The sequence below is a fragment of the Aythya marila genome (genome assembly GCF_965140915.1).
Source record: "Aythya marila genome assembly, chromosome: W".
NCBI lineage: Eukaryota > Metazoa > Chordata > Aves > Anseriformes > Anatidae > Aythya > Aythya marila.
In genome coordinates, this window is record NC_139081.1 from 2,529,162 (window position 1) to 2,554,767 (window position 25,606).

Genomic DNA, 25,606 nt, shown 5'->3' on the forward strand with positions numbered 1-25,606 from the left:
CTAGCCTATCCCTTCTGAAAGGGGATGCTTTAGATGCTTGTCATGGTTTCAGCTAGGATAGTGTTAATTTTCCTCCTAGTAGATGGTAGGGTGCTGTGTTTGGGATTTAGGATGAGAAGAGTGTTGATACCACGCTGATGTTTTAATTGTTGCAGAGCAGTGCTTACACTAAGACAAGGACTTTTCAGCTTCTCGCCCTGCCCTGCCAGCGGGCAGGCTGGGGGTGCAGCAAGAGCTGGGAGGGGACAGACCCAGGACAGCTGACCCAAACTGGCCAAAGGGATATTCCATACGATGTGATATTATGCCAAACAATTAAACTGGGGGGTTGGCCAGGGAGGCTGTTGTTGCTTGGGGATTGGCTGAGCATCGGTCAGCTGGCAGTGAGCGACTGTGTCGCTCTTTTTTTTTTTTGTTTATTTTTTTTTTTCGTTTTGTTGTTTTCTGTTTAAACTGTCCTTTTCTCAACCCATGAGTTTTTGTTCTTTTCTTTTCAAATTTCTCCCCCATCCAGCTTGGAGGGTGAGCGAGCAGATGGCTGTGTGGTGTTTAGCTGTCTGCTGGGTTAAACCGCAACACGTGCTTTGGAAGAAAAGTATAAGAATGAACCCACAATAGATAATGAATATTCTTTCTAGTTCCATCCTTTGTTAGTTCTTCCAGATTTCTTTTTTATCAGTTGTCCTGGTTTCAGCTAGGATAGAGCTAATTTTCCTCCTAGTAGCTAGTATGGTGCTGTGTTTGGGATTTAGGATGAGAAGAGTGTTGATAACATGCTGATGTTTTAATTGTTGCAGAGCAGTGCTTACACTAAGACAAGGACTTTTCAGCTTCTCGCTCTGTCCTGCCAGCGGGCAGGCTGGGGGTGCAGCAGGAGCTGGGAGGGGACAGACCCAGGACAGCTGACCCAAACTGGCCAAAGGGGTATTCCATACCATCTGATGTCATGCTGAACAATTAATATGGGGGGACTGGCCGGGGTGGGGGGACCGGCTGCTCGAGGATAGGCTGGGCCTCAGTCAGCGGGTGGTGAGTAATTGCACTGTGCATCACTTGTTTCGTACACATCATTATTAGTAGTAGTATTATCATTATTATTTTCCTTTCTTTCCTACACTAATAAACTGTCTATATCTCTACCCACAGGCTTCATTTTCCTGATTCTCTTCCCCATCACAGAGAGGGAGGGGGGAGGAGGAGCGAACGGCTGTGTGGTGCTTACCTGCTGGCCAGGTTAAACCACAACATTATAGTAGCATACAAGGTACCGCCCTGCGTAAGTTTCCTCAAATACCAATCCTGAAAATAATTTTCAAGTTAGGACTACATAAGTTACCAAGATTTCAAGGTTTAAAGAAAAAATTAAGTATCTTGTCTGTTGTCAGAATGAACCTTGCCGAGGCAATCGGCTCCGGGGCAGACCCGTTCTGCAGCGGAGCGGGGGATCGGAACAGGCAGGGCTTTTTTTTCCGGCATCGAGCCCACTTGAGGGAGCCGCCAGGACACGGCAGTCCTTGCGAGGGAGGCTGGCGAGGCGTAGGCGGAGCCAGCTGCGCCCCCTCCCTGGCCGTTCAAAAGCTGCCACTAGGGAGCGCAAGCGACCAGGAGCGCGGTGAACAGGGTGGGCAAAGAGGGCATGCAGCATCAGAAGGGAGTGGCGCGGCAGTTCGCACAGGCAGGGAGGGCAGAGCGTTACCCCCTGCCCATACGAACAACTCCTCTAAGGGCGGTCTACCGCTAGCTAGGCTGCAATGGTCTCCACCAGGCACAGTGCTCTCTCTAGAAAGTCTGTACACACCCAGACTGACTGTCCGCTCAAAAATGCAGCAGTTCAGGTCTCTGGATGCAGGGAGTGTCTGAGCCTTTTGCTGCCATCTGTGGGAGTCAGAGAGACTGTGTGTGTGAGGTGCAAGCAGGTGGATGACCTGGTCCGCCTGGTGCCAGAACTCAAGGAGGAGGTGGAGAGGTTGAGGGCTATCAGGGAGTGTGAGCGGGAGACAGACTGGTAGAGCAACTCCCTGCAGGGCCTGAAGGAGAGCTACGGGGGTGAGACACCCCAAATGGGGGTGGACCCCCTCCCCTGTCGCTGTCGGGCAGAGGCAAGGGACCTAGGAGTTGAGGAGGAATGGAGACAGGTCTCTGCTCGACATTGCAGGCGATGCCCCCCCTACCGGCCCCACCTTCCCAGGTGCCCTTACACAACAGATTTGAGGCCCTGGAGCTTGACAGACCGGTAGGTGAGTATGAGGTAGAAAGTGTACCCAGGAGGATGCCTAGGGCGAGGAAGTCAACTCCATGCCTTAGGACTGCCTCCACCAAGAAAGAAAGGAGGGTGATTGTTGTAGGCGAATCCCTTCTCAGGGGAACAGAGGGCCCTATTTGTCGGCCTGACCCTACCCGTAGGGAAGTCTGCTGCCTCCCTGGGGCCAGGGTCAGGGACATTGCCAGAAAGCTTCCCAACCTGGTTTGTCCCTCTGACTATTATCCTCTTTTGATAGTCCAGGCTGGCAGTGATGACACTGAAGAGAGAAGCCTGAAGGCTATCAAACAGGACTTTAGGGGACTGGCACGGTTAGTGGATGGAGCGGGAATACAGGTGGTGTTTTTGTCTATCCCTACGGTGGCAGGTAGGGGTACAGAGAGGACACGGAAAGCCCACCTGATAAACACATGGCTCAGAGGCTGGTGCCAACACAGACATTTTGTGGTGTTTTTTTTTGACAGTGGGGCACTTTACTCGGCACCCGGCCTGATGGCCGCAGATGGGTCCCTATCTCTAAGGGGAAAACAGATCCTAGCCCAGGAGCTGGCGGGGCTCATTGAGAGGGCTTTAAACTAAGTAAGAAGGAGGTCGGGGCTGAAACAAGGCTTGTTGGAGCTGTGCCAGGGGGAACAATGGCAAGGCCGGGAGATAAGGCAATGGCCCAGCTGAAGTGCATCTACACCAATGCACGCAGCATGGGTAACAAATGGGAGGAGATGGAAGCCATCGTGCAGCAGGCAGGCTACGACTTGGTTGCCATCACGGAAACGTGGTGGGACCACTCTCATGACTGGAGTGCTGCAATGCCTGGCTATAGGCTCTTCAGAAGGGACAGGCAGCACAGAAGGAGAGGTGGTGTGGCTCTCTATATTAGAGAGTGTTTTGATGTTGTGGAACTTGAGGCTGGGAATGAGAAGGTTGAGTCCCTATGGGTTACGATCGGCGGGAAGTCCCTATGGGTTATGATCGGTTGGCAATACATGCTTGCCAACAAGGCAAGCATGTATTGGACTTCCAGTGGGCCGACTTTGAGCTGTTCAGTACACTGGTTGGCAGAGTCCCTTGGGAGGCGGTTCTGAAGGGCAGAGGAGTCCAGGAAGGCTGGGCGCTCTTCAAGAAGGAAATCTTAATGGCACAGGAGCGGTCTGTCCCCACGTGCCCAAAGATGAGCCGGCATGGAAGAAGACCGGCCTGGCTGAACAGAGAATTGTGACTTGAGCTTAGGAGAAAAAAGAGGGTTTATAATCTTTGGAAAAGTGGACAGGCCACTAGGGAGGACTATAAGGATGTTGCGAGGCTGTGCAGGGACAAAATTAGAAAGGCCAAAGCTCATCTGGAGCTCAAACTGGCTACTGCCATCAAAGACAACAAAAAATGTTTTTACAAATACATCAATGCATAACGGAGGACTAAGGAAAATCTCCATTCTTTTTTTAGATGTGAGGGGAAACTTAGTTACAAGAGATTAGGAAAAGGCAGAGGTGCTTAATGCCTTCTTTGCCTCAGTCTTTAGCGGCAAAACCGGTTGCTCTCTGGATACCCAGTAGCCTGAACTGGTGTAAGGGGATGGGGAGCAGAATGTGGCCCTTACTATCCATGAGGAAATGGTTGGTGACAAGCTATGGCACTTGGATGTATGCAAGTCGATGGGGCCAGATGGGATCCACCTGAGAATGCTGAGAGAACTGGCGGAGGAGCTGGCCACGCTGCTTACCATCATTTATCAACAGTCCTGGCGATCGGGGGATGTCCCAGTCGACTGGCGGCTGGCAAACGTGACGCCCATCTACAAGAAGTGTTAGAGGGTAGACCCGGGGAACTATAGGCCTGTCAGTTTGACCTCAGTGCCAGGGAAGCTCATGGAGCAGATCCTCTTGAGAGTCATCATGCAGCACTTGCAGGGCAAGCAGGTGATCAGGCCCAGTCAGCATGGGTTTATGAAAGGCAGGTCCTGCTTGACGAACCTGATCTCCTTCTATGACAAAGTGACGCGCTGGGTGGATGAGGGAAAGGCTGTGGATGTGGTCTACCTTGACTTCAGTAAGGCTTTTGACACTGTTTCCCACAGCATTCTCCTCAAGAAACTGGCTGCTCGTGGCTTGGACTGGCGTACGCTTTGTTGGGTTAAAAAATGGCTGGATAGCCAGGCCCAAAGAGTTGCGGTGAATGGAGTCAAGTCCAGTTGGAGGCCGGTCACTAATGGAGTCCCCCAGGGCTCGGTACTGGGGCCAGTCCTCTTTAATATCTTTATCGATGATCTGGATGAGGGGATTGAGTGCACCCTCAGTAAGTTTGCAGATGACACCAAGTTAGGTGCATGTGTGTCGATCTGCTTGAGGGTAGGAAGGCTCTGCAGGAGGATCTGGGTAGGCTGGACCGATGGGCTTAGGTCAACTGCATGAAGTTCAACAAGGCCAAGTGCCGGGTCCTGCACCTGGGGCGGAATAACCCCAAGCAGAGCTACAGGCTGGGAGATGAGTGGTTAGAAAGCTGCCTGGCAGAGAAGGACCTGGGAGTATTGGTGGATAGTCGGCTGAATATGAGCCAGCAGTGTGCTCAGGTGGCCAAGAAGGCCAACAGCATCCTGGCTTGTATAAGAAGCAGTGTGGCCAGCAGGGCTAGGGAAGTGATTGTCCCCCTGTACTCGGCTCTGCTGAGGCCGCATCTCGAGTACTGTGTTCAGTTTTGGGCCTCTCACTACAAGAAGGGCATCAAGGTGCTCGAGGGAGTCCAGAGAACAAGTCTTATGAGGAGCGTCTGAGGGAACTGGGTTTGTTCAGCCTGGAGAAGAGGAGGCTCAGGGGCGACCTTATTGCTCTCTACAGGTACCTTAAAGGAGGCTGTAGCGAGGTGGGGGTTGGTCCATTTTCCCACGTACCTGGTGACAGGACGAGGGGGAAGGGGCTAACGTTGCGCCAGGGGTGTTTTAGGTTGGATATTAGGAAGAACTTCTTTACTGAGATGATTGTGAGGCATTGGAATGGGCTGCCCAGGGAAGTGGTGGAGTCACCATCCCTGGAAGTCTTTAAAAGACGTTTAGATGTAGAGCTTAGGGATATGGTTTAGTGGGGACTGTTAGCGTTAGGTCAGAGGTTGGACTCGATGATCTTGAGGTCTCTTCCAACCTAGAAATTCTGTGATTCTGTGATTCTGTGACCTGCATGAGAGATCCAGTTTTTAGGAATAAAATGGCAGGATGGACGTCATCAAGTCCCAATGGATGTGATCAACAAAATAACTGCTGTCTCCACTGACTAGCAAAAAGGAAACAAACTTTCCCAGGCGTCATGGGGTTTTGGAGAATACACATTCCAAATTACAGTCTGTTTGTCAGCCCGCTCTATCAAGTGACCCGTAAGAAGAATAATTTCAAATGGGGCCCTGAGCAACGACAACTTTGAACAAATTAAGCGGGAAATAGTTCATACAGTATCACTTGGGCCAGTTTGAACAGGACCAGATGTAAAGAATGTGCTCTACACCGCAGCCGGGGAGAATGGCCCAACTTGTAGCTTCTGGCAGAAAGGGCCTTGGGAAACTCGAGGTCGACTCCTAGGGTTTTGGAGCTGCGGATACAGAGGATATGAGGCCCGCTATACTCCAACCAAAAAAGAGATATTGGCTGCATATGAAGGAGTTCGATCTGCTTCAGAAGTGATCGGTACTGCACCACAGCTTCTCCTAGCACCCTGACTGCTGGTACTAGGCTGGGTGTTCAAAGAAAGGGTCCCCTCTACACATCATGCAACTGATGCTATGTCGAGTAAGTGGGTTGCACTGATCACACAGCGGATTCGAATAGGAAATGCCAGTGGCCCAGGAATCTTGGAATGATCATGGACTTGCCAGAGGGCAGGGATTTCAGAATATCACCAGAGGAGGAGGTGATGTATTCTGAAGAAGCCCAGCTGTACCAGAAAATGAGAAGCAATATGCCCTGTTCACTGATGGGTCCTGTCGTATTGTGGGAAAGCATTGGAAGTGGAAGGCTGCTGTATGGAGTCCTACGCGACAAATTGCAGAAGATGCTGAAGGAGTGTCGTGGTTTCACTCGAGTGGGAAACCGAGCTCCACCACAGCCGCTCTCTCACTCCCCCTCCTCAAAGAGGAATGGGGAGAAAATATGATGAAAGGGGCTCAAAGGTTAAGATAAGGACAAGAAGATCACGCAGTAATTATTGTAACAGGCCAAACAGACTCGGCATAGGGAGATAGTAAGATTTATTGCTTATTACTAACAAGCTAGAGAAGTGAGAAACAAAGGAAAGAAACCAAAAGCACCTTCCCCCCCCCATCCACCCTCTTCCACCTCCTCCTCCCGAGTGGCGCAGGGGAACAGGGGAATGGGGGTTATGGTCAGTCTACAGCACTTCTCTGCCACTCCTTCTCGGTCACTCTCGTCCCCTGTGCTGTGGGGTCCCACCCACGGGATACAGTCCTTGATGAACTGATCCGGCATGGGCTTCCCACAGGCAGAAGCTCTTCCAGAACTGCTCCAGATATGGGTCCGTACGACGGGGTCCATCCCTCAGGAGAAAACTGCTCCAACCTGGGTCCCCCATGGGCAGCAGCTCCTGCCAGGTCACCTGCTCCTGCGTGGTCTCCTCTCCACAGGCTACAGGTCCAGCCCGGAATCTGCTCAGGCAGGGGTCTTTCACAGGCGGCAGCCTCCATCGGTGCAGGGCCACCTGCTCCATCGTGGTCTCCTCCACGGGCTTCAGCGTGGAACCCCGCTCCACCGTGGTACTCCATGGGCTGCAGGGGGACATCCTGCTTCACCATGGTCCTCACCACAGGCCGCAGGGGACTTCTGCTCCGGCGCCTGGAGCACCTCTCCCCGTCCTCCTTCACTGACCTTGGCACCTGCGAGGCTTTTCCTCACTCCTCTCACTCTCCCAGCTGCTGTGTGGTGCAGCATTTTTTTTCCCTGTCTTAAATATGCTCTCACAGAGGCGCAAAACAACATTGCTTATTGGCTCGGCTCTCGTCAGCAGTGGGGCCCTTACCAAACATGGGGCAGCTTCTCGATCCTTCTCACAGAAACCACCCCTATGGCCCCTTGCTACCAAAACCTTGCCACATAAACCCACTACAAGGAGAAGGTGAATCGGGTCAGTTTACAGTAGTAAAAGCCATCCATCTGGCTTTAGATATTGCTGAATGAGAAAAGTGGCCAGTTCTCTATCTCTATACTGTACTCACACTATTCATTCTCTATACACCCCCAGCCCCCCCCCACCCCCCACCCCCCACCCCCCCGTTGGGGTGGTTAAAGGAATGGAAGCAGAACTGGCAACAGAGGGAAACCCATCTGGGCTGCTGCACTGTGGCAAGATATTGCCACCTGCATAGAGAACCTGGTTGTAAAGGTGTGGTGGTTTTACTCAAGTGGGCAGCCAAGTTCCACCACGGCTGCTCTCTGACTCCCCCTCCTCGAAGGGGAAGAAAATATGATGCAAAGGGCTCAAGGGTTGAGATAAGGACGGGGAGATCGCTCAACAAATATCCTGACGGGCAAAACACACTCAGCATAGGGAGATAGTAAGATTTATTGCCTATTACTAACAAGCTAGAGAAGTAAGAAACAAAGGAAAGAAACGAAAAATGCCTTCCCCCGATCCTCTCTTTTCCACCTCCTCCCCCCTCTTTCTGTTTCTGCTGTCATCATTCTCTGTAACTGGAGGGTTAGAGGAAAACACCACCTGTGCTCCTGATCCCTTAACCAGTTGTCTCAAGGCCCTGAAGTCTCTCCTGATTGCCCTTGGACTTCTTGTTGAAACTTCATTGCTGCCTACCTGAAAAATCAATAATGGCTAATAATCTGAGGGACGCACCAGTGAAGGAAGCTTTCTCTTCACATTTCTAACCTGGGCCCCAGGGAGGCAGCAAACTTCCCTATGAAGTGGGTCCAGTCTGTATATTGGGCCTTCTGTTCCCTTCAGAAGGGAGTCTCCAATGACAGCAATTTGTCTGTTTGTTTTTTTTTTTTTTGTTGGGAATTGTTTTGATGCAGGGCATAGGCCGACTTGACCTTGGTGACATCTCCAAGCCAGACGAACCATATTTCTCAGTATTGTTTGCTTCCACTTGCAGAGCCTCATACCTATTGCACAAAGGCACCTGGGAAGGTGGGGTAGTCACTGAGGAGATGGGCCTGCTGCGCTGGGCAGGAACTTGTTGACATTGCCCCTTACCCATTAGGTCACTGTGTGCAGCCAGGTGGAGAGAGGATAGGGAATCCTCCATCTTGTGTATCCCTTCTGCCTGCTGGACCTGTCTCAGGGAAGTCAGGGAGTGATTCCAGTAGTCTATCTCCATCTCTGACTCCCTGATACTCCTCAACCTACTCACCTCTTCCCAGAGTTCTGTCACTAAGCAGAGGAGTCCCTCTACTGGAGCGCACCTCTCACAGGTGTGCTCACTACTGGCATCCTGTGCTGGTATAAGAGTAGGGCACACTCTGTAGGTAGCAGCATGTTCATCTGTCCATCGTCCACACACCCCCCGAGCTCTGTCTGGGAAGCTGCATCAGTTATAGTGGGTGACAAACTCCAAAAGGCTGTGATCTACTGCTGGGTGGATACCATTGTTCCCTGGTCAAGGTAGCCAAGCTTCAGCGCCCTCCCTGCACCCTCTCACACAAACTGATGCACAAACTGCAACACCACACCCTGACTGACATGCCACACCGTTTGCTTGCCCTGTTCACCGCACTCCCTAGGGGCTGCCTTTGTACGTGTTTGTATGTGTGCATATATGCATATAAAAATTGTTTCCCATTTACATATACAGAGGGATCATTGGACTGACCCAAGTAACATCACTAACCAAGATCATTTACCTGTTAGCTATCTTTCTATTATTATTGAGAAGTCTTTTCTGGCATTTTGCTTCTTATGGTGCTATTTTTCTTTACTTGTTTGGTAAGAATAACATTTTTATTTTTCTTATCAATATCTAATTGTGTTTGGATTAGCAGATCTTTCTGCAAGCTTTTTACTATAAAAAGGAACACTAGTATTTGTATAGCCTTTTAAGACTTGCATTTTAAAATATAAAGAACTCTTAAGTGATATCTATTATCATAAAACACTACAATAGTTTAGATAGAGATCAGATGATAAATTACAGCAAAATATGCATTCACAATAATATACTACTCACAAAAATATACTACTTAAAAAAATGTTTGGCTCTATCACTGAAAGTCAGTTCTATTTAAGAAAACAAAACGAAAATTTCAAGTAAAATTTGTGTAAAGTAATTAGATTTTCTAAGCTTGCTTTCCTAAATAAGAAGATTAAATTGAAAGAACAGAAAATCATATTAAATAATAGATTTTATTTTTTTCTACCAGCAATACTGAGCCTCAGGACCAATTCACCAATGTCTGTGCAAAAAACACAGGACTTCAGGAAACAGGCATGTAGTAACTTTTGACTGTCAGAAATGGAGACAAAATAAACTTCAATTTCATAGAATCATAGAATATCCTGAGTTGGAAGGGACCCATTAGGATCATCAAGTCCAAATCCTGGCTCCACAATGGTCTACCCAAAAATTCAGACCATGTGTTTGAGAGCATAGTCCAAACGCTTCTTAAATTCTGACAGGCTTGGTGCAGTGACTACTTCCCTGGGGAGCCTGTTCCAGTGTGCGACCACTCTCAGTGAAGAACCTTTTCCTGATATCCAACCTGAACCTCCCCTGTTGCAGCTTGATTCCATTCCCTCACGTCCTATCGCTCATCACCAGAGAAAATAGACTGGCGCCTGCCCCTCCACTCCCCCTGACAAGGAAGCTGTAGACCGTGATGAGGTCTCCTCTCAGCCTCCTCTTCTCAAGGCTGAACAGGCCTCAGTCGCTCCTCATATGTCTTCCCCTCTAGGTCCTTCACCATCTTTGTAGCCCTCCTCTGGACACTCTCCAACAGTTTAATGTCCTTTTTGTACTGTGGTGCCCAGAAGTGCACACAGTACTCGAGGTGAGGCCGCACCAGCGCAGAGTAGAGCAGGACAATCACCTCCCTCGACCGACTAGCCATGCCGTGCTTGATGCATCCCAGGGTACGGTTGGCCCTCCTGGCTGCCTGGGCACACTGCTGGCTCATATTCAACTTGCTGTCAACCACAACCCCCAGATCCCTCTCTTCTAGGCTGCTCTCCAGCATCTCGTCACCCAGTCTGTATGTATAGTCAGGGTTGCCCCGTCCCAGGTGCAGGACCCGGCACTTGCTCTTATTAAACTTCATGTGGTTGGTGATCGCCCAGCTCTCCAATCTGTCCAGATCTCTCTGCAAGGCCTTTCCACCCTCATCAGGGTCAACAACTCCTCCCAGTTTAGTGTTGTCAGCAAATTTACTCAAAACACCTCCTAGTCCTACATCCAAATCGTTTATGAAAACACTGAAGAGGACTGGCCCTAAAATGGAGCCTTGGGGGACCCCACTGGTGACTGGCCACCAGCCTGATGTAGCTCCATTTACTATAACCCTTTGAGCCCTGCCTGTCAGCCAATTGTTCACCCATTGTATGATGTTTTTATCTAGCTGTACACTGGACATTTTGTCCAGTATTATCCTATGAGAAACTGTATTGAAAGCTTTGCTGAAATCCAAAAAGATTACATCAACTGGCTTCCCCTGATCGACTAGATGGGTGATTTGAAAATATAAACAGTGTTTTAATTTTAGCAGCAAGGAAAGTGGCACTACAAAGTATATGTATAAACATAACAAATGAACATAAGTTCATCTTTAAATCTTAGTTCTACGTTAAGAGAACGTTCCAAATTCTTTAAGAGTACATTTTTTGTACAAGTCCTTTCTGCAAGTACTGAGATATTTAGAGGTATTTTTACATTTCTGAGAAAATATAATGAAGAAATCCACACTAACTTGGAGTTTTTACCCCCTTTCCATGAAAGTGTATAATGTATTCCTGATTTTATTCATTAAAATATTAGTAAGGTATACATTTGCATTATGACATTTTAAACACATTGCAACTACAAAATACTAGTTCCAAAAGTACAAATAAAGTTGATTTAATTGCACCTAGAACAATGAAAGTACCGTAGTATTAATGTTCCTTACTACTTACCATATTATGATGCTGTCATACGTAAAACCTAGGATTTCTTCAGCATGGCCAGTATTACAAAGAAGCTGAAAATTAAAAAAAAAATAAGAAAATAACAGCATCTATTACTTATAACTCTTTAAAAATGACTATTTAAAACAAGATACTTGGTAATGCTTTCAAAGTAACACAAGGAATTTCATTCATTGAAAGGGGAAGTGTGCGAACTTCAGACTTTCCTGAAAATGTTTGCTGCTGATATTCCATTCTCATATACACCAGACACACAAGCCTTTGGCCTCTCTTAGTAGAGAAAAGCTTACACAACTGTTTAAGCTGCCTAGTGACTGATTTTTCAAGTCTATTTTCAAAAGCTATACTTCAGATTGCTCTTCTTGCTGCCTTTAGGATCTTGTTGGAAGAAGCACTAGTTGGGCAACCAGTACCTGAGCAGAGATGAAAAAGACTCAAGTCAATGCATGTAAAACATGTGCATTCAAAAAGACAGCTTGTATAAAAGTTTTGAAGCAAAGGTCCACTAGTGGTCCACTGTCACGTTTCACCACGACAGCTGAGGCACGGAAAAAAATGAGAAGGAATTGCAAATGGTAAGTGACCCATGGCTGACATTCAGCCTGACCTGCCATTGATTCAGTGGGATTTGTGTTTTTATTGTACCACAGAAAATCAGTGCAAAGGTTGAATTTACACCCATAAACTGTAGCAACTTCTGAACATTTCAACCTCATCTGTCAGTTTTGAGCACAAGACTGAAGATTTAAAGTACAGTTTTTAAGTCCAAAACCAATCTCAAAAAGAACAGTCTAGTGCATGCAAATGTTTTAATCTCTTAAGAAAAGGAAAATAGAATCTTCTTTAAGAAGAGCTAATGCTGTTCTCTTTTGCAAGAATGCCAAAGAAGTTCCTAGTCATCTCATTTACTATCCCCACCTAAAATAATAAATACTTAATTATTAGGTCCAAATCCCAGAGAACTTTTTCAAGCACTTCCAAAAACTCAAGTGACTTATACTGACTGCAATAGATTTGCCCTTTTTCCTCTTCTTTCGAAAGAGGTGTGCATTCAATTCTAAGCCAATGCAGAATTAGCAGTTTATCCTCAGTGAGGATAAGCTCAGCAGGTGTACAACTAGTGAATACCACTGTTCTGAAATTATTTAAATATATCAAACACTATACCCATTTATTATTAAACTCATTTTATTAGCATGATGGTTCAAATTCAAACTATATTTAGGTTTATGTTCAACAAGTACAAATTATTCCAAGGATCACATTACATTTTAAGAAATTATTTTTTAAACTGCGAGAAAAACACGCAGTGATAAGGTTGAAATCCGAAGTTGTTAGTGAGATAAATTATTTGAGCCCAAATATGGAGTTGATCTAAGTCAATTTAATAATTTCCTTGAAATATTTTGGATTTTCTATTTTTCTTAGCAGTGGCTATAAGCAAATATGACTACAAAACATAAGGAAATATTATACAATATTTCCCCATAAATTTCAATTTTAAGTGATAATAAAACTAGGCAATCACATGCATTAACTGATTATGACAGCATGTTGAATCCTACTATCAATCTATTTTTACAACATGTTGTTGCACTGCCTAAGGCCACCACTGCTGCTTTAGCATTTCTATTGACATTTTATGAACTGTTAAATTGGCTGGCATAGTGTAAGCAAAACAGTGTGAGAAGACAGTGAGTAAAAACAGCTCAGTGTTCAGTTTCAGACTAACTGTTCATCAATAGCTGCTTAGGCTCATCATTTATACATCTAAACCTCTCCCCATTATTCTACCCCAGATACAAATGAGAAATCCTAATTTAACATACATCAGACCATCTTCAACAGCCTTTTTCCTACTTAAAAAAGAATTCTGACACATGAAAAAATATTTCTGAGAAAGTAAAAGATAAACAATAAAGGTTTACAAAGTAGCTGCAGTTCAGCAACAGCTGACATCATGTGCAAATATTTCAAGCCCAAAGCAGAAAATCAAGTCTAATATTATACTTTTAAACTATATAACTGACAAACATTTTTGCATTAACTTAGTTGTACATAGATTAGAGATGTATCCTCTAATTAAGAGATGTTAGAAGACTGTTTACCAAGAACTTGGAAGCTTTTCAGAGCAACTTGCCCCCCCTCCAGTCACCAACATATTGAAGGGGTGAAGAGTAGAGAAGAGCTCATTCAGTTTTGTGAGCAATGGTCTGAAACTCTTTTCTGATATTTGTGTGTATATTTACAGGTGGTAAACAACCACCTAAGTAGAAGTGAACTAAAAATTGAACTAAAAATTAACCCTTACAAACACTCATCCATATACTTTGTACTGGGAAGAATTTTTAGCACTGCTTGTCATCATTGCTCAAAATTGATGAAAATCAAAACCTTGCTTTTACAAAATAAATTATAAGCAAATGGAACAATAAGGTAAATTCTGTTTAAGAGAGAAAAAGTTTACACAGGAAAGGAAGTAAGTTGACAATGTCTCCTATCCTTATTCAAGTGACATTCATAACTAGATTCATTTAAAAGGTATATTATGCAAAACTCTTACATAAAAACATGCTTATTTTCTCATTTTAGTTTAGCCCTTCCAAGAACATCCAATTTTATTTATTTTCCTTACTGCAATGTTTTTCCACCATTAATTCTTCACTAACTTTGCTAACTCCAACAACACATAAATAGATAAAAACCTCATGTAACTTACGCAACTTGCTTACTGCACCTATCAGGCTTTCCCCCCCCCCCCCCCCGCCGTGTGTTCAACATGCCAAAGTTATCTCTCTTTTTGTACCTGCTAATGGTTCTGTCCCACTAAGTCCAAAACACTGGCATGAAAATAACTGCACTTAATGCTAATTTTCTAATGGTTTCATGGATCACAGTCTCATAATACATGTATGTCCTTACTGACATGCAGTCTTGTTTAACGTGCAAAGGAAACTATAATTACAAATGCAGAGATTTTATTCAGAAAGCAGTTGACAAGATGAAACATGGCAAATTACTGGTCCTGATAAAGGACTGTCATTTCAGGTACTCTCATACCTTTCAAAGGGATGAGATTTCGTTTTTTAATTCCATAAATTAGAACAGGTGCAGCTGCCATGCATACAACAGTAGCCTGTGGATAAAGGTCAGATCCAGAAGTGCCACTACATTTCCCGTATCATCTGGAATACAAGCGCACTTCTGAAGCAAGAATCCCATCATTGCACTTACCACACTTTGTTTTGTTTCAGTGCTCCTGAGATGAAACTAAAGCAGAAGATGTGCGGGTGCGAGACCCTCCGATTAACGGCGCGGGGAAGCAAGTGATCGACTCAATATGAGTGGTAATACAAGCTTCAACTTTATTGCGCAGATATCCGTATATTTATACACACAGCTATAATTATGCCTACTGGTCACTATCCTATTGGCTAAGCCTAGAGGTGTTGAAAAGATACTGTTCCTCCTACTTGTGGTTACAGCACATAAGCTACTCCCTCATCTTCCCAGGCCTCAGATCCACCTGTTTATCTCTCTCTCAAGGACAGACTACTCCTTGCATATTTTCACAAGAATGCTTCTCATCCGGCCTACTCCATGGCTATAAACTCTGCATTTTCTTTGCCTTGCTTGTACAATTCCTCTAGGGACCCGTGCCCTTGCTCTTTGAGCCATTCTTCAACAATTCCCCCTTTTTCTTTTTGTCCAGGCAAGACCCCATTTGTCATCTTTGTTACCCCTTTCATAATACAATGATAAACTATCTTGACAACAATGATTAACAGCAGTATAATAAGCAGCAATCTCAAACCCTCCTTAATAAGGGATACAAGCCAAGGGGAAAGGTCACCAAACAGGGATTTCAACCAGGTATCAAACGGGTTAACATTCACTCATATTCTATTCACATGTTCTTTTAGCCAATCCAACCTTTTATAGATTGACTCACTATGATCTGACAAATTAAAACAGCACATTCCTTCAAAGTCCTCGCAACCGTGTCCTTGGGCCAGCAGCAAGAAATCAATGGCTGTCCAATTCTGCAGCACTGAGTGTCATAGACTGTCCATATCATCCATCATTTGAGAGAGGATGTCAGTAGTTGCACTGAACTGTTTCACTGTCCAGCATGCCAACTTTTCTATTTGTGTCAGCACCCGCGCGGCTGCCACCCCTGGAGTGAAAAAGGAGGCAAATATTCGTGCGGTTGCTGACCATAATTCAACATCATCTTTACAGTCAGGTGTTAGACCGTGAGTGTATCTTTTCGCTCTACTGGACATCGTCTTGGAGATATTCAGCCAGTCCTGGTGGCAAGGTGCAAATAATCGCAATCGACCAAGGTAGCAGGGACCTCCGTACGCATTTGCTGGTATCCCCTGCCATGCTCGGTCTCCACAAATTGTCATCCATTCCATGAAGGCCCACACAATGGCCGATAGTTCCAGTGTTTGTAGAGTATCTCCCAATGTGGCTGGCTGTAGTTGTTGTGATCTGGCGGCGTCTGACTCCAGATGGGCTGCATCGCAGGCGGGACGGGTGTTGGGATCGTGGGTGGCGGTGCCGTCTCGTGGTGGGCCGGTAGAGTGGGGTTGGAATATTGCACGGGCTGCCCTCATGCTCTCTAGGCATATCTCCGGCCCTAACTGAACCTGCATATCCACCGATGCAAATCTCCTAACCCCCATTAATTGCTCGGTAGTTACGTATTCTAAATGATCTCCCGGTGGTCGGGGTGTGTGAGCACCGATATCACATATGCGTTGCCAATGAGCCTGCCGTAGCAGCTGGCCAGATTGTGTCATAATCATTCTTACAATAGTTTTGATGTCCTTGGGACATAAAATACTGCTGCCCCAAATATAATTAAGCGGCTGCTTGGTCGGCTCACTATGCAACCCACTCTCGTTTACTGTGGCTCTCAGCTGGGATAGTAGTTTCCAGTCAAGCAGGGTGTGAGCTCCCTGCAGACCCGCAGACCCCTGCCCATAAGTTACTGGGAAAGCCTGATCAGTGAGCGGGCTCAGCAATTCAAAGTCCTGAGCGTCTGCCGCCTCTCTGGCTATCGCCTGCCAATTAACCCTTTCTATCCCCTGTGGGGAAGGCTTTGGCAGTGGCTTAGTGGGAGCCTTACGGCTCTCCTTGGGTGTATCCTCTTTCGGTTTAAAAATGAGTCGCACCACCACCTCCTCCTCGCTGTCAGAGACCCCGTTTTCTGCTCCTGAGACTTGTATCCCAATTTCAACCGTGGTCGGAAGGGGTGGCACCGTAGGCCATGTCTCCTGATCTGCGTCTGGGCTTTTATTAGGAGGGGGAGAGTGGTGACGCCCCGGGGGGCCCTGGCGACGGGTGCCGTGGCTTAACAGTTATCGGTCTCCCAGATGGTGGTATAGGCGAGTAATCGCCCCCCACTGAGAACAGCCCCTCTGATTCTCGGGGCTGACCGCCTAATTGCTGGGTAGCCACAGCTGCAAGTTGCTGTTCTAACTTGTATCTTTTTAAACTATTAATAGTTTCCTGCCACGATTTCTTTAATTTTTTAACCATTTTATCATCATCTATAGCTAAATCCCTCAAGCAGTCCCCATAAGCTCTCCATTCTTCCACATCAAAGTATGATTCAGGGTTACAAAAAAACCCCTTTGCTACCCCAAAGGCTATAAGCCCTGTAATATGCTTAACTCCTTCTACCCCTCGCTTTTCTAAAAAGCGTTGCAATAAGTTGAGGGCTACCTCCTTATCCATAGTGCCGGCCTTTTTTCTGCGTCTATCTGCGCCGCGTCTGTCCGCGATTTGTGCAGCTCCGTGTCTATCCACGCTGGTAGCCCTCCGGACCGTGCAGACCCCATTTTGGTCAGTCTAGGCAATCTTCTGCCCTCCGATTCACTGCTAATCGGTGCTTGTCCTCACTGCGCTTCTCGGTTCCATGTTGTCCCTGTTCGGGCGCCACTTGCGGGTGCGAAACCCTCCGATTTCGGTGCGGGGAAGCAAGTGATCGACTCAATATGAGTGGTAATACAAGCTTCAACTTTATTGCGCAGATATCCGTATATTTATACACACAGCTATAATTATGCCTACTGGTCACTATCCTATTGGCTAAGCCTAAAAGTGTTGCAAAAAATACTGTTTCTCCTACTTGCGGTTACAGCGCATAAGCTACTCCCTCATCTTCCCAGGCCTCAGATCCACCTGTTTCTCTCTCTCTCAAGGACAGACTGCTCCTTGCATATTTTCACAAGAATGCTTCTCATCCGGCCTACTCCATGGCTATAAACTCTGCATTTTCTTTGCCTTGCTTGTACAATTCCTCTAGGGACCCGTGCCCTTGCTCTTTGAGCCATTCTTCAACAAAGATGTGTTCCAGGAACCCATGTTTCAACTGCTAAAAGGCATTTTGTTCGGGACTAGATTTAGTCCAAAGTAACCTCTCTTTACCAAATACATACAGTACAGATATTAGCTCCTCAGTACCAGCTGTTTTCCTGTATACATATACTCCCACTGCACACACCCTCATTGACATATAGAGAAACTTGATCTTCTCTTGAAACTGTCATGAAACCTGAATGTATCTTTTAACTTTCCTCAATTTTAACCAGTATGGATACAAATTTCTAAATGTCATAGAAGTGTGCAATGGTACGTGTGTGCACGTATGTGAAACATCTCTCACAAATCACAGAACCATAGAATATCCTTAGATGGAAGGGACCCACCACAAGGATCATTAAGTCCAACTCCTGGCAAAGGTCTACCCAAAAATTCATACCATATGACTGAGAGCACAGTCCGAACACTTTTTAAACTCCAACAGGTTTGGTGCAGTGACTACTTCCCTGGGGAGCCTGTTCCAGTGTGCGACCACTCTCAGTGAAGAACTTTTTCCTGATGTCCAACCTGAACCTCCCCTGTCACAGCTTGATTCCATTCCCTTGGGTCCTATCGCTGGTGATTAAGGAGAATAGGTCAGTGCCTTCCCCTCCACTCCCCCTCACGAGGAAGCTGTAGACCACAATGAGGTCTCTCCTCAGCCTCCTCTTTTCCAGGCTGAACAGGCCAAGTGACCTCAGTCGCTCCTCATATGTCTTCCCCTCTAGGCCCCTCACCATCTTTGTAGCCCTTCTCTGGACACTCTCCAATAGTTTTACGTCCTTTTTGTACTGTGGTGCCCAGAACTGCACACAGTACTTGAGGTGAGGCTGCACCAGTGCAGAGTAGGGTGGGACAATCACTTAGGCTGAATAAACCAAGTGACTTCATCTGCTCCTCATATGAATTCCCCTCTAGACCGTACACTATCTTTGTAGCCCTCATTTGGACATTCTTTCATAGTTTTAAGTCCTTTTTGTACTGTGGTGCCTAAAACTGCACACAGTACTCGAGTTGAGGCTGCACCTCACTGAGCATAAAGTAGAGTGGGACAATCACTTCCCTCAACCGGCTAGCAGTGCTGTGCTTTATGCACCCCAGGATAGGGTTGGCTCATTTGGCTGCCAGGGCACACTGTTTATTCATGTTCAAATTGACGTAAACCAAAATCCCCAGTTCCCTTTCTGTGGGACTGCTCTCCAGCCTCTCATCCCCCAGTCTGTACATATAGCCAGGGCTGCCCCTTCCCAGGAGCAGAATCTGGCACTTGTTCTTGAACTTCATATTGTTGGTGATTGCCCAGCTCTCTAATGTGTCAAGATCTCTCTGCAAGGCCTCTCCAGCCTCAATAGAGTCAACAGCTCCTCCCAATTTAGTATTAACTGCAAACTCACTCAAAACTCCTTCTAGTGATTTATGAAAACATTGAAAAGAATTGGCTCTAAAATGGAGCCCTCGGGAACCCTACTAGTGACTGGCTGCCAGCCTGATATAACACCATTTACTATAAGTCTTTGAGACCAAAAGTTTTTGATACAATGCTAAATGAACAGGAATAGCACAGAATCTTTGACCATATGATTTAACATTAGCACAAAATGATACTTTAAGCCAGACAGTGACTAATTTATAAGTTTTTTTTTGCATGTTTACTGTCAGCTGAGTTTTTTGTGCTACTTGGATGAATCATACCAATATAAGTAACACATCAACATGTCTTAGAAAGAGTAGCTCAAAACAACAAAACCACAGGAGTTACAAATTGAATGCAGACAGACTGTTCAAATTTATACTAGATAGAACAGTCACAGCAATTAATGGAATATCAAATTAGTTACATGACTAAAATACAATTATTACACTGTAATTTTAGAAATACAGTTTGAATAGCCATTGGTAATACTTATGAGGAGATTACTCAGTAGATTCTAGTCTCAAGAGAAGCCTTTACTGAAACTATAAACTCTGGATTTAGACCCATTTGCTCTCCAAGTTTGTAACACAGCTGAATGCCCCTAAGCACATGATCTGTTCCTATTTGCTACATATTTCATCAAGAGGTATCAAGTTTTAACCGCAGTGGTACAGGTACTGGGATCAATGTTAGTCAGCCAATACTGCATTCAGATTCTAAGCTACTGTGGTTTTCCAAAGGACGGATGTTGTGGTTTAACCCTGCTGGCAGCTAAGCACAACACAGCCGTTTGCTCCCCCTCCCCCCTCCCTCTCTGGGATGGGGAAGAGAATCAGGAAAATGAAGCCTGTGGGTAAAGATATAGACAGTTTATTAGGACAGGAAAAAATAATAATAATGATAATAGTAATAATAATGTCTACAAACAAGTGATGCACAATGCAATTGCTCACCACTCGCTGACTGATGCCCAGCCTATCCCCGAGCAGCCGGTCCCCCCACCCTGGCCAGCCCCCCCATATTAACTGTTCAGCATGACGTCAGATGGTATGGAATACCCCTTTGGCCAGTTTGGGTCAGCTGTCCTGGGTCTGTCCCCTCCCAGCTCCTGCTGCACCCCTAGCCTGCCCGCTGGCAGGACAGAGCAAGAAGCTGAAAAGTCCTTGGCTTGGTGTAAGCACTGGTCTGCAACAATTAAAACATCAGTGTGTTATCAACACTCTTCTCATCCTAAATCCAAAACATAGCACCCTACCAGCTACTAGGAGGAAAAATAACTCTATCCTAGCTAAAACCAGGACATATATCCACCCCTTATTCCATACCATTTATGTCATGCTCAGGTTACACCCTTTCCAATACATTCCAATTAATCACTGTTTTCATCTATGGTATATAGAATGTCCACTGAGTTTGCATAGTCCGTGACTGACTTCAGGCTCCATCTGTCACAGCAGTCTTTCAGGGCAGAAGAGATGGTGTGTGATATTGGATTGCCACATGCTGAAGCCCGTTCTCGTTCAATCACATCTCTGTGCTTGTCCATTTCTATCAAAATTCATTCGCTATTATCTGCATGGCTGTTACTGTAATACCATTAATAAGACATTGACATATAGCAATCATGGTAGTGATGACATCTAGTATTATATAATAATTAATATAATACAATTCAACTCATGGGCCCAGTACTGAATCCCCTTGAGGTACACAAGGTACACTTTGCATTACCCACCAAGTGCATCCAGGTCCTTGAGCAAAAGCAATCCCATGAATGGGTTTGCCTTTTCCTGAGGCAGGAGTAGCCCAGACTGTCTTCCCCAGCATGTTTCTTACATGCACTACAGGAACTTTATCCCCTTCTACGGTACATAACAGGTTTGATTGGGCAGGTCTAAATCGGTTGGTAGATCCCCTAGTATTGACTAACCAGGTGGCCTTTGCTAAATGTGTATCCCAATGGTTGAATACCCCAGCACACATTGCATTCAGTGTAGTCTTTAACAGTCCACTGTATCACTCAGCTTTCCCAGAGGCTTCTGCATGATAGGGAATGTGATACACCCACTTAATACCATGCTCTTTGGCCCAAGTGTCTATAAGGTTGTTTCGGAAATGAGTTCCATTGTCTGACTCTATTCTTTCTGGGGTGCCATGTCGCCATAGGACTTGCTTTTCAAGGCCCAGGATAGTGTTCTGGGCGGTGGCATAGGGCACAGGATATGTTTCGAGCCATCCAGTGGTTGCTTCCACCATTGTAAGTACATGGTGCTTGCCGTTGTGGGTTTGAGGGAGTGTGATGTAATCAATCTGCCAGGCCTCTCCATATTTATATTTCAGCCATCGTCCTCCATACCAAAGAGGCTTTGACCGTTTGGCTTGCTTGATTGCAGCGCATGTTTCACAGTCATGAATAACCTGTGCTATAGCGTCCATGGTCAGGTCCACCCCTCGATCACAAATCCCATCTGACGGCCCGAGGTGTCATGGGCGCATCAGGCTATAAATAATTCACCTTTATGTTGCCAGTCCAGGTCCACCTGGGCCACTTCAATCTTAGCAGCCTGATCCACCTGCTGGTTGTTTTGATGTTCTTCAGTAGCCCCATTCTTGGGCACATGAGCATCTACGTGGTGTACCTTTACAACCAGGTTCTCCACCTGAGCAGCAATATCTTGCCACAATGCAGCAGTCCAGATGGGTTTGCCCCTGCGCTGCCAGTTGCTTTGCTTCCATTGCTGTAACCATCCCCACAGGGCATTTGCTACCATCCATGAATCAGTACAGAGATAGAGAATTGGCCACTTTTCTCGTTCAGCAATGTCTAAAGCCAGCTGAATGGCTTTCACTTCTGCAAACTGACTCGGTTCACCTTTTCCCTCAGCAGCTTCTGCAACTCGTTGTGTAGGACTCCATACAGCAGCCTTCCATCTCCAATGCTTTCCCACAATACGACAGGACCCATCAGTGAACAGCGCATATTTTTTCTCATTTTCTGGTAGACTGTTGTACAGTGGGGCTTCTTCAGCACGGGACACTTCCTCAGCCTGGAGAAGAGGAGGCTGAGGGGAGACCTCATCGCGGTCTACAGCTTCATCACATGGGGGAGTGGAGAGGAAGGCACCGATCTATTCTCCTTAATCACCACTGATAGGACCCGCGGGAATGGTGTCAAGCTGAGGAAGGAGAAGTTTAGGCTAGACATCAGGAAGAGGTTCTTCACCAAGAGGGTGGTCGCACACTGGAACAGGCTCCCCAGGGAAGTAGTCACTGCACCAAGCCTGTCTGATTTTAAGAAGCATTTGGACTCTGCACTTAATCATATGGTCTAAACTTTTGGGTAGACCTTTGTGGTGCCAGGAGTTGGACTCGATGATCCTTATGGGTCCCATCCAACTCGGGATATTCTATGATTCTCTGATCTTCCTCTGGTGATATCCCCAAATATTTGCCTTCTGGCCAGTCCATAATAACTTCCAAGATTCCTGGGCAACTGGCGTTTCCTATTCGAATCCGCTGTGTGATCAGTGCAACCCACTTACTTGACATAGCATCAGTTGCATGATGTGTAGAGGGGACCCTTCCTTTGAACACCCAGCCTAGTACCAGCAGTCAGGGTGCTAGGAGAAGCTGTGGTGCAGTACCAATCACTTCTGAAGCAGATCGAACTCCTTCATATGCGGCCAATATCTCTTTTTTGGTTGGAGTGTAGCGGGCCTCATGTCCTCTGTATCCGCAGCTCCAAAACCCTAGGAGTCGACCTCGAGTTTCCCAAGGCCCTTTCTGCCAGAAGCTACAAGTTGGGCCATTCTCCCCGGCTGCGGTGTAGAGCACATTCTTTACATCTGGTCCTGTTCAAACTGGCCCAAGTGATACTGTATGAACTATTTCCCGCTTAATTTGTTCAAAGTTGTCGTTGCTCAGGGCCCCATTTGAAATCATTCTTCTTACGGGTCACTTGATAGAGCGGGCTGACAAACAGACTGTAATTTGGAATGTGTATTCTCCAAAACCCCATGACGCCTGGGAAAGTTTGTTTCCTTTTTGCTAGTCAGTGGAGACAGCAGTTATTTTGTTGATCACATCCATTGGGATTTGACGACGTCCATCTTGCCATTTTATTCCTAAAAACTGGATCTCTCGTGCAGGTCCTTTGACTTTATTTTGTTTTATGGCAAAACCGCCCTTCAGAAGGATTTGGACTATTTTCTTCCCTTTCTCAAAAACTTCCTCTGCTGTGTCACCCCACACAATGATGTCATCGATGTACTGCAGGTGTTCAGGAGCTTCCCCTTGTTCCAGCGCAGACTGGATCAGTCCATGGCAAATGCTAGGGCTGTGTTTCCACCCCTGGGGCAGCCGATTCCAAGGATATTGGACACCCCTCCAAGTGAAAGCAAACTGTGGCCTGCACTCTGCTGCTAAAGGGATGCAGAAAAATGCATTAGCGATATCAGTTGTGGCATACCACTTGGCTTCCTTTGACTCTAGTTTGTTTTGGAGTTCTAGCATGTCCGGCAATGCATCACTCAGTGGTGGCGTGACTTCGTTCAAGCCACGATAGTCCACTGTTAGTCTCCACTCACCATTAGACTTTCGCACTGGCCATATGGGACTATTGAAAGGTGAGTGAGTCTTGCTGATCACTCGGTTCTCCAGGTGATGAATTAGATTATGGATGGGAATCAGGGAGTCTCGGTTGGTGCGATACTGCTGCCGGTGCACAGTTGTGGTAGTGATTGGTACCTCCTGTTCTTCAACCTTCAGCAACCCCACAACAGAGGGGTCCTCTGAGAGACCAGGCAAGGTAGACAATTTTGCTTAATGTCCTCTGTCTCTAAGGCAGCTATGCTGAAAGCCCACCGGAACCCTTTTGGGTCCTTGCAATATCCTCTTCTAAGATAGTCTATGCCAAGGATACATGGGGCATCCGGGCCAGTCACAATACGGTGCTTTTCCCACTCATTCCCAGTCAGACTCACTTTAGAAGCCTCCAATACAGTCAACTGCTGGGATCCCCCCATCACCCCATAAATACAGATGGGTTCTGGCCCTTTATAGCTTGATGGCATTACAGTACACTGTTCACAGGTGTCTACTTAAGCCTTATACATCTGTGCGTCTGACGTGCCAGGCCATTGAATCCACACAGTTCCGTAAACCCGATTGTCCCTTTCCTCACCCTGTCTGGTGGCAGGGCCTCTCTAATCCTGGTCAGAATCTTCATTTCTGTGTCTGGAGGTCTGTCCGCTGGAAGTTGGAACAGCAAGCTTCTCAGAGAACCCCTTTTTTACAATTGCTTTTATTTGCAACTCACGTACCTATGTGTGTAGTGTTGAGGTAGATTTTCCATCCCATTTTCTCCTGTCCTCTCCATGGTAACGTAGGTAAAACCACAGAGTGGCACAGGGTGTGTACCCACCATATCGTCTTCCTTGCATAGATGGATGCTTACCCCTGATAACTGAGACACTGGTTTGTACAGGTGGGGAGGAAGATAAATTCTCTTCAAGTTGGTGGACGTCCAGAAAGTTTCTCCAAAGTATTCTCATTTAGTTGGTGGAACTCTTCAGAAAGGTTCTCCACAGCCGAGACACAGGCCTGTAGGGAAGAGGTTAAATTTCTTTGTACTGCCGGAGTTGCTTAGCCACTTCATCCACTGTGGGTTCCTCATCCTCTTTCCAGGCCATTATTGCCAATGAGCTGGCATATGATGATGGTGCACTCCGTACAAACTTCCGCCACATGGGTCGTGTACACTTGACTTCATCTGGATCTGTGGATATTTGTTCGTTGTCTAGGTCTCTATAAATCACCTCCCGTACTGCTAATTCCCTCAGGTACTGGATTCCCTTCTCCATAGTGGTCCACTTGCCTGGTAGACAAAAGTTCTTCCTTGAAGGGATACCTTTCCTTCACACCTGACAGGAGATGCCTCCAGAGGCTGTAGCCTGGTGCTCCATCTGCAATTGCTTTGTCAATGCCTGCATCTCCAGGAAGGGATCCCAGCCACCTGCCTTCCTTGCCCTCTAATTCTAGACTATTGGCTCTGGTGTCCCAGCACTGGAACAGCCAGGTGACAAGATACTCACCTATGCAGTGACCAAAATCTTTTTGCACATCTTGTAGCTCACACTGGTATAGGGTTTGGGTAGTTACTGTTGTTTTTGCGACATCTTCATCTTCATCCTCCTGTTCCTCTGATGGCCTGGCCTAGTCTTCTCCATACCTAGTCTTAGCAGGAGTTTCTCTGCGTTCTAAACGATCTGAGTCTCTAAACCATTTTTTCAACTTGGCTCCAGGGCAACTTGCACTTTTACAGCTCGTTTCTCTGATCCAGTCATAGTGTCTCAGTGTCTGCCACAGGGGTTGGTACAAACAGGGCCCGCCACAGGGGTTGGAAAAACCGCTGACCCTGTCACAGGGGTTGGAGAGGCTGCA

The 25,606-nt window shown here is 46.4% G+C and overlaps 1 protein-coding gene across 1 annotated transcript in view; it reads right to left on the reverse strand.

Moving 5' to 3' along the window:
• LOC309889427 (rapamycin-insensitive companion of mTOR-like) overlaps window positions 1-25,606 on the reverse strand; it is a gene marked incomplete at its 3' end in the record, with an annotated part of 222,386 nt that overhangs the window by 142,125 nt on the left and 54,655 nt on the right. The window contains exon 4 of the mRNA XM_082782263.1: window positions 11,365-11,429. Coding sequence (XP_082638389.1) covers window positions 11,365-11,429 — 65 coding nt within the window. The remainder of the gene's footprint in view (window positions 1-11,364; window positions 11,430-25,606) is intronic.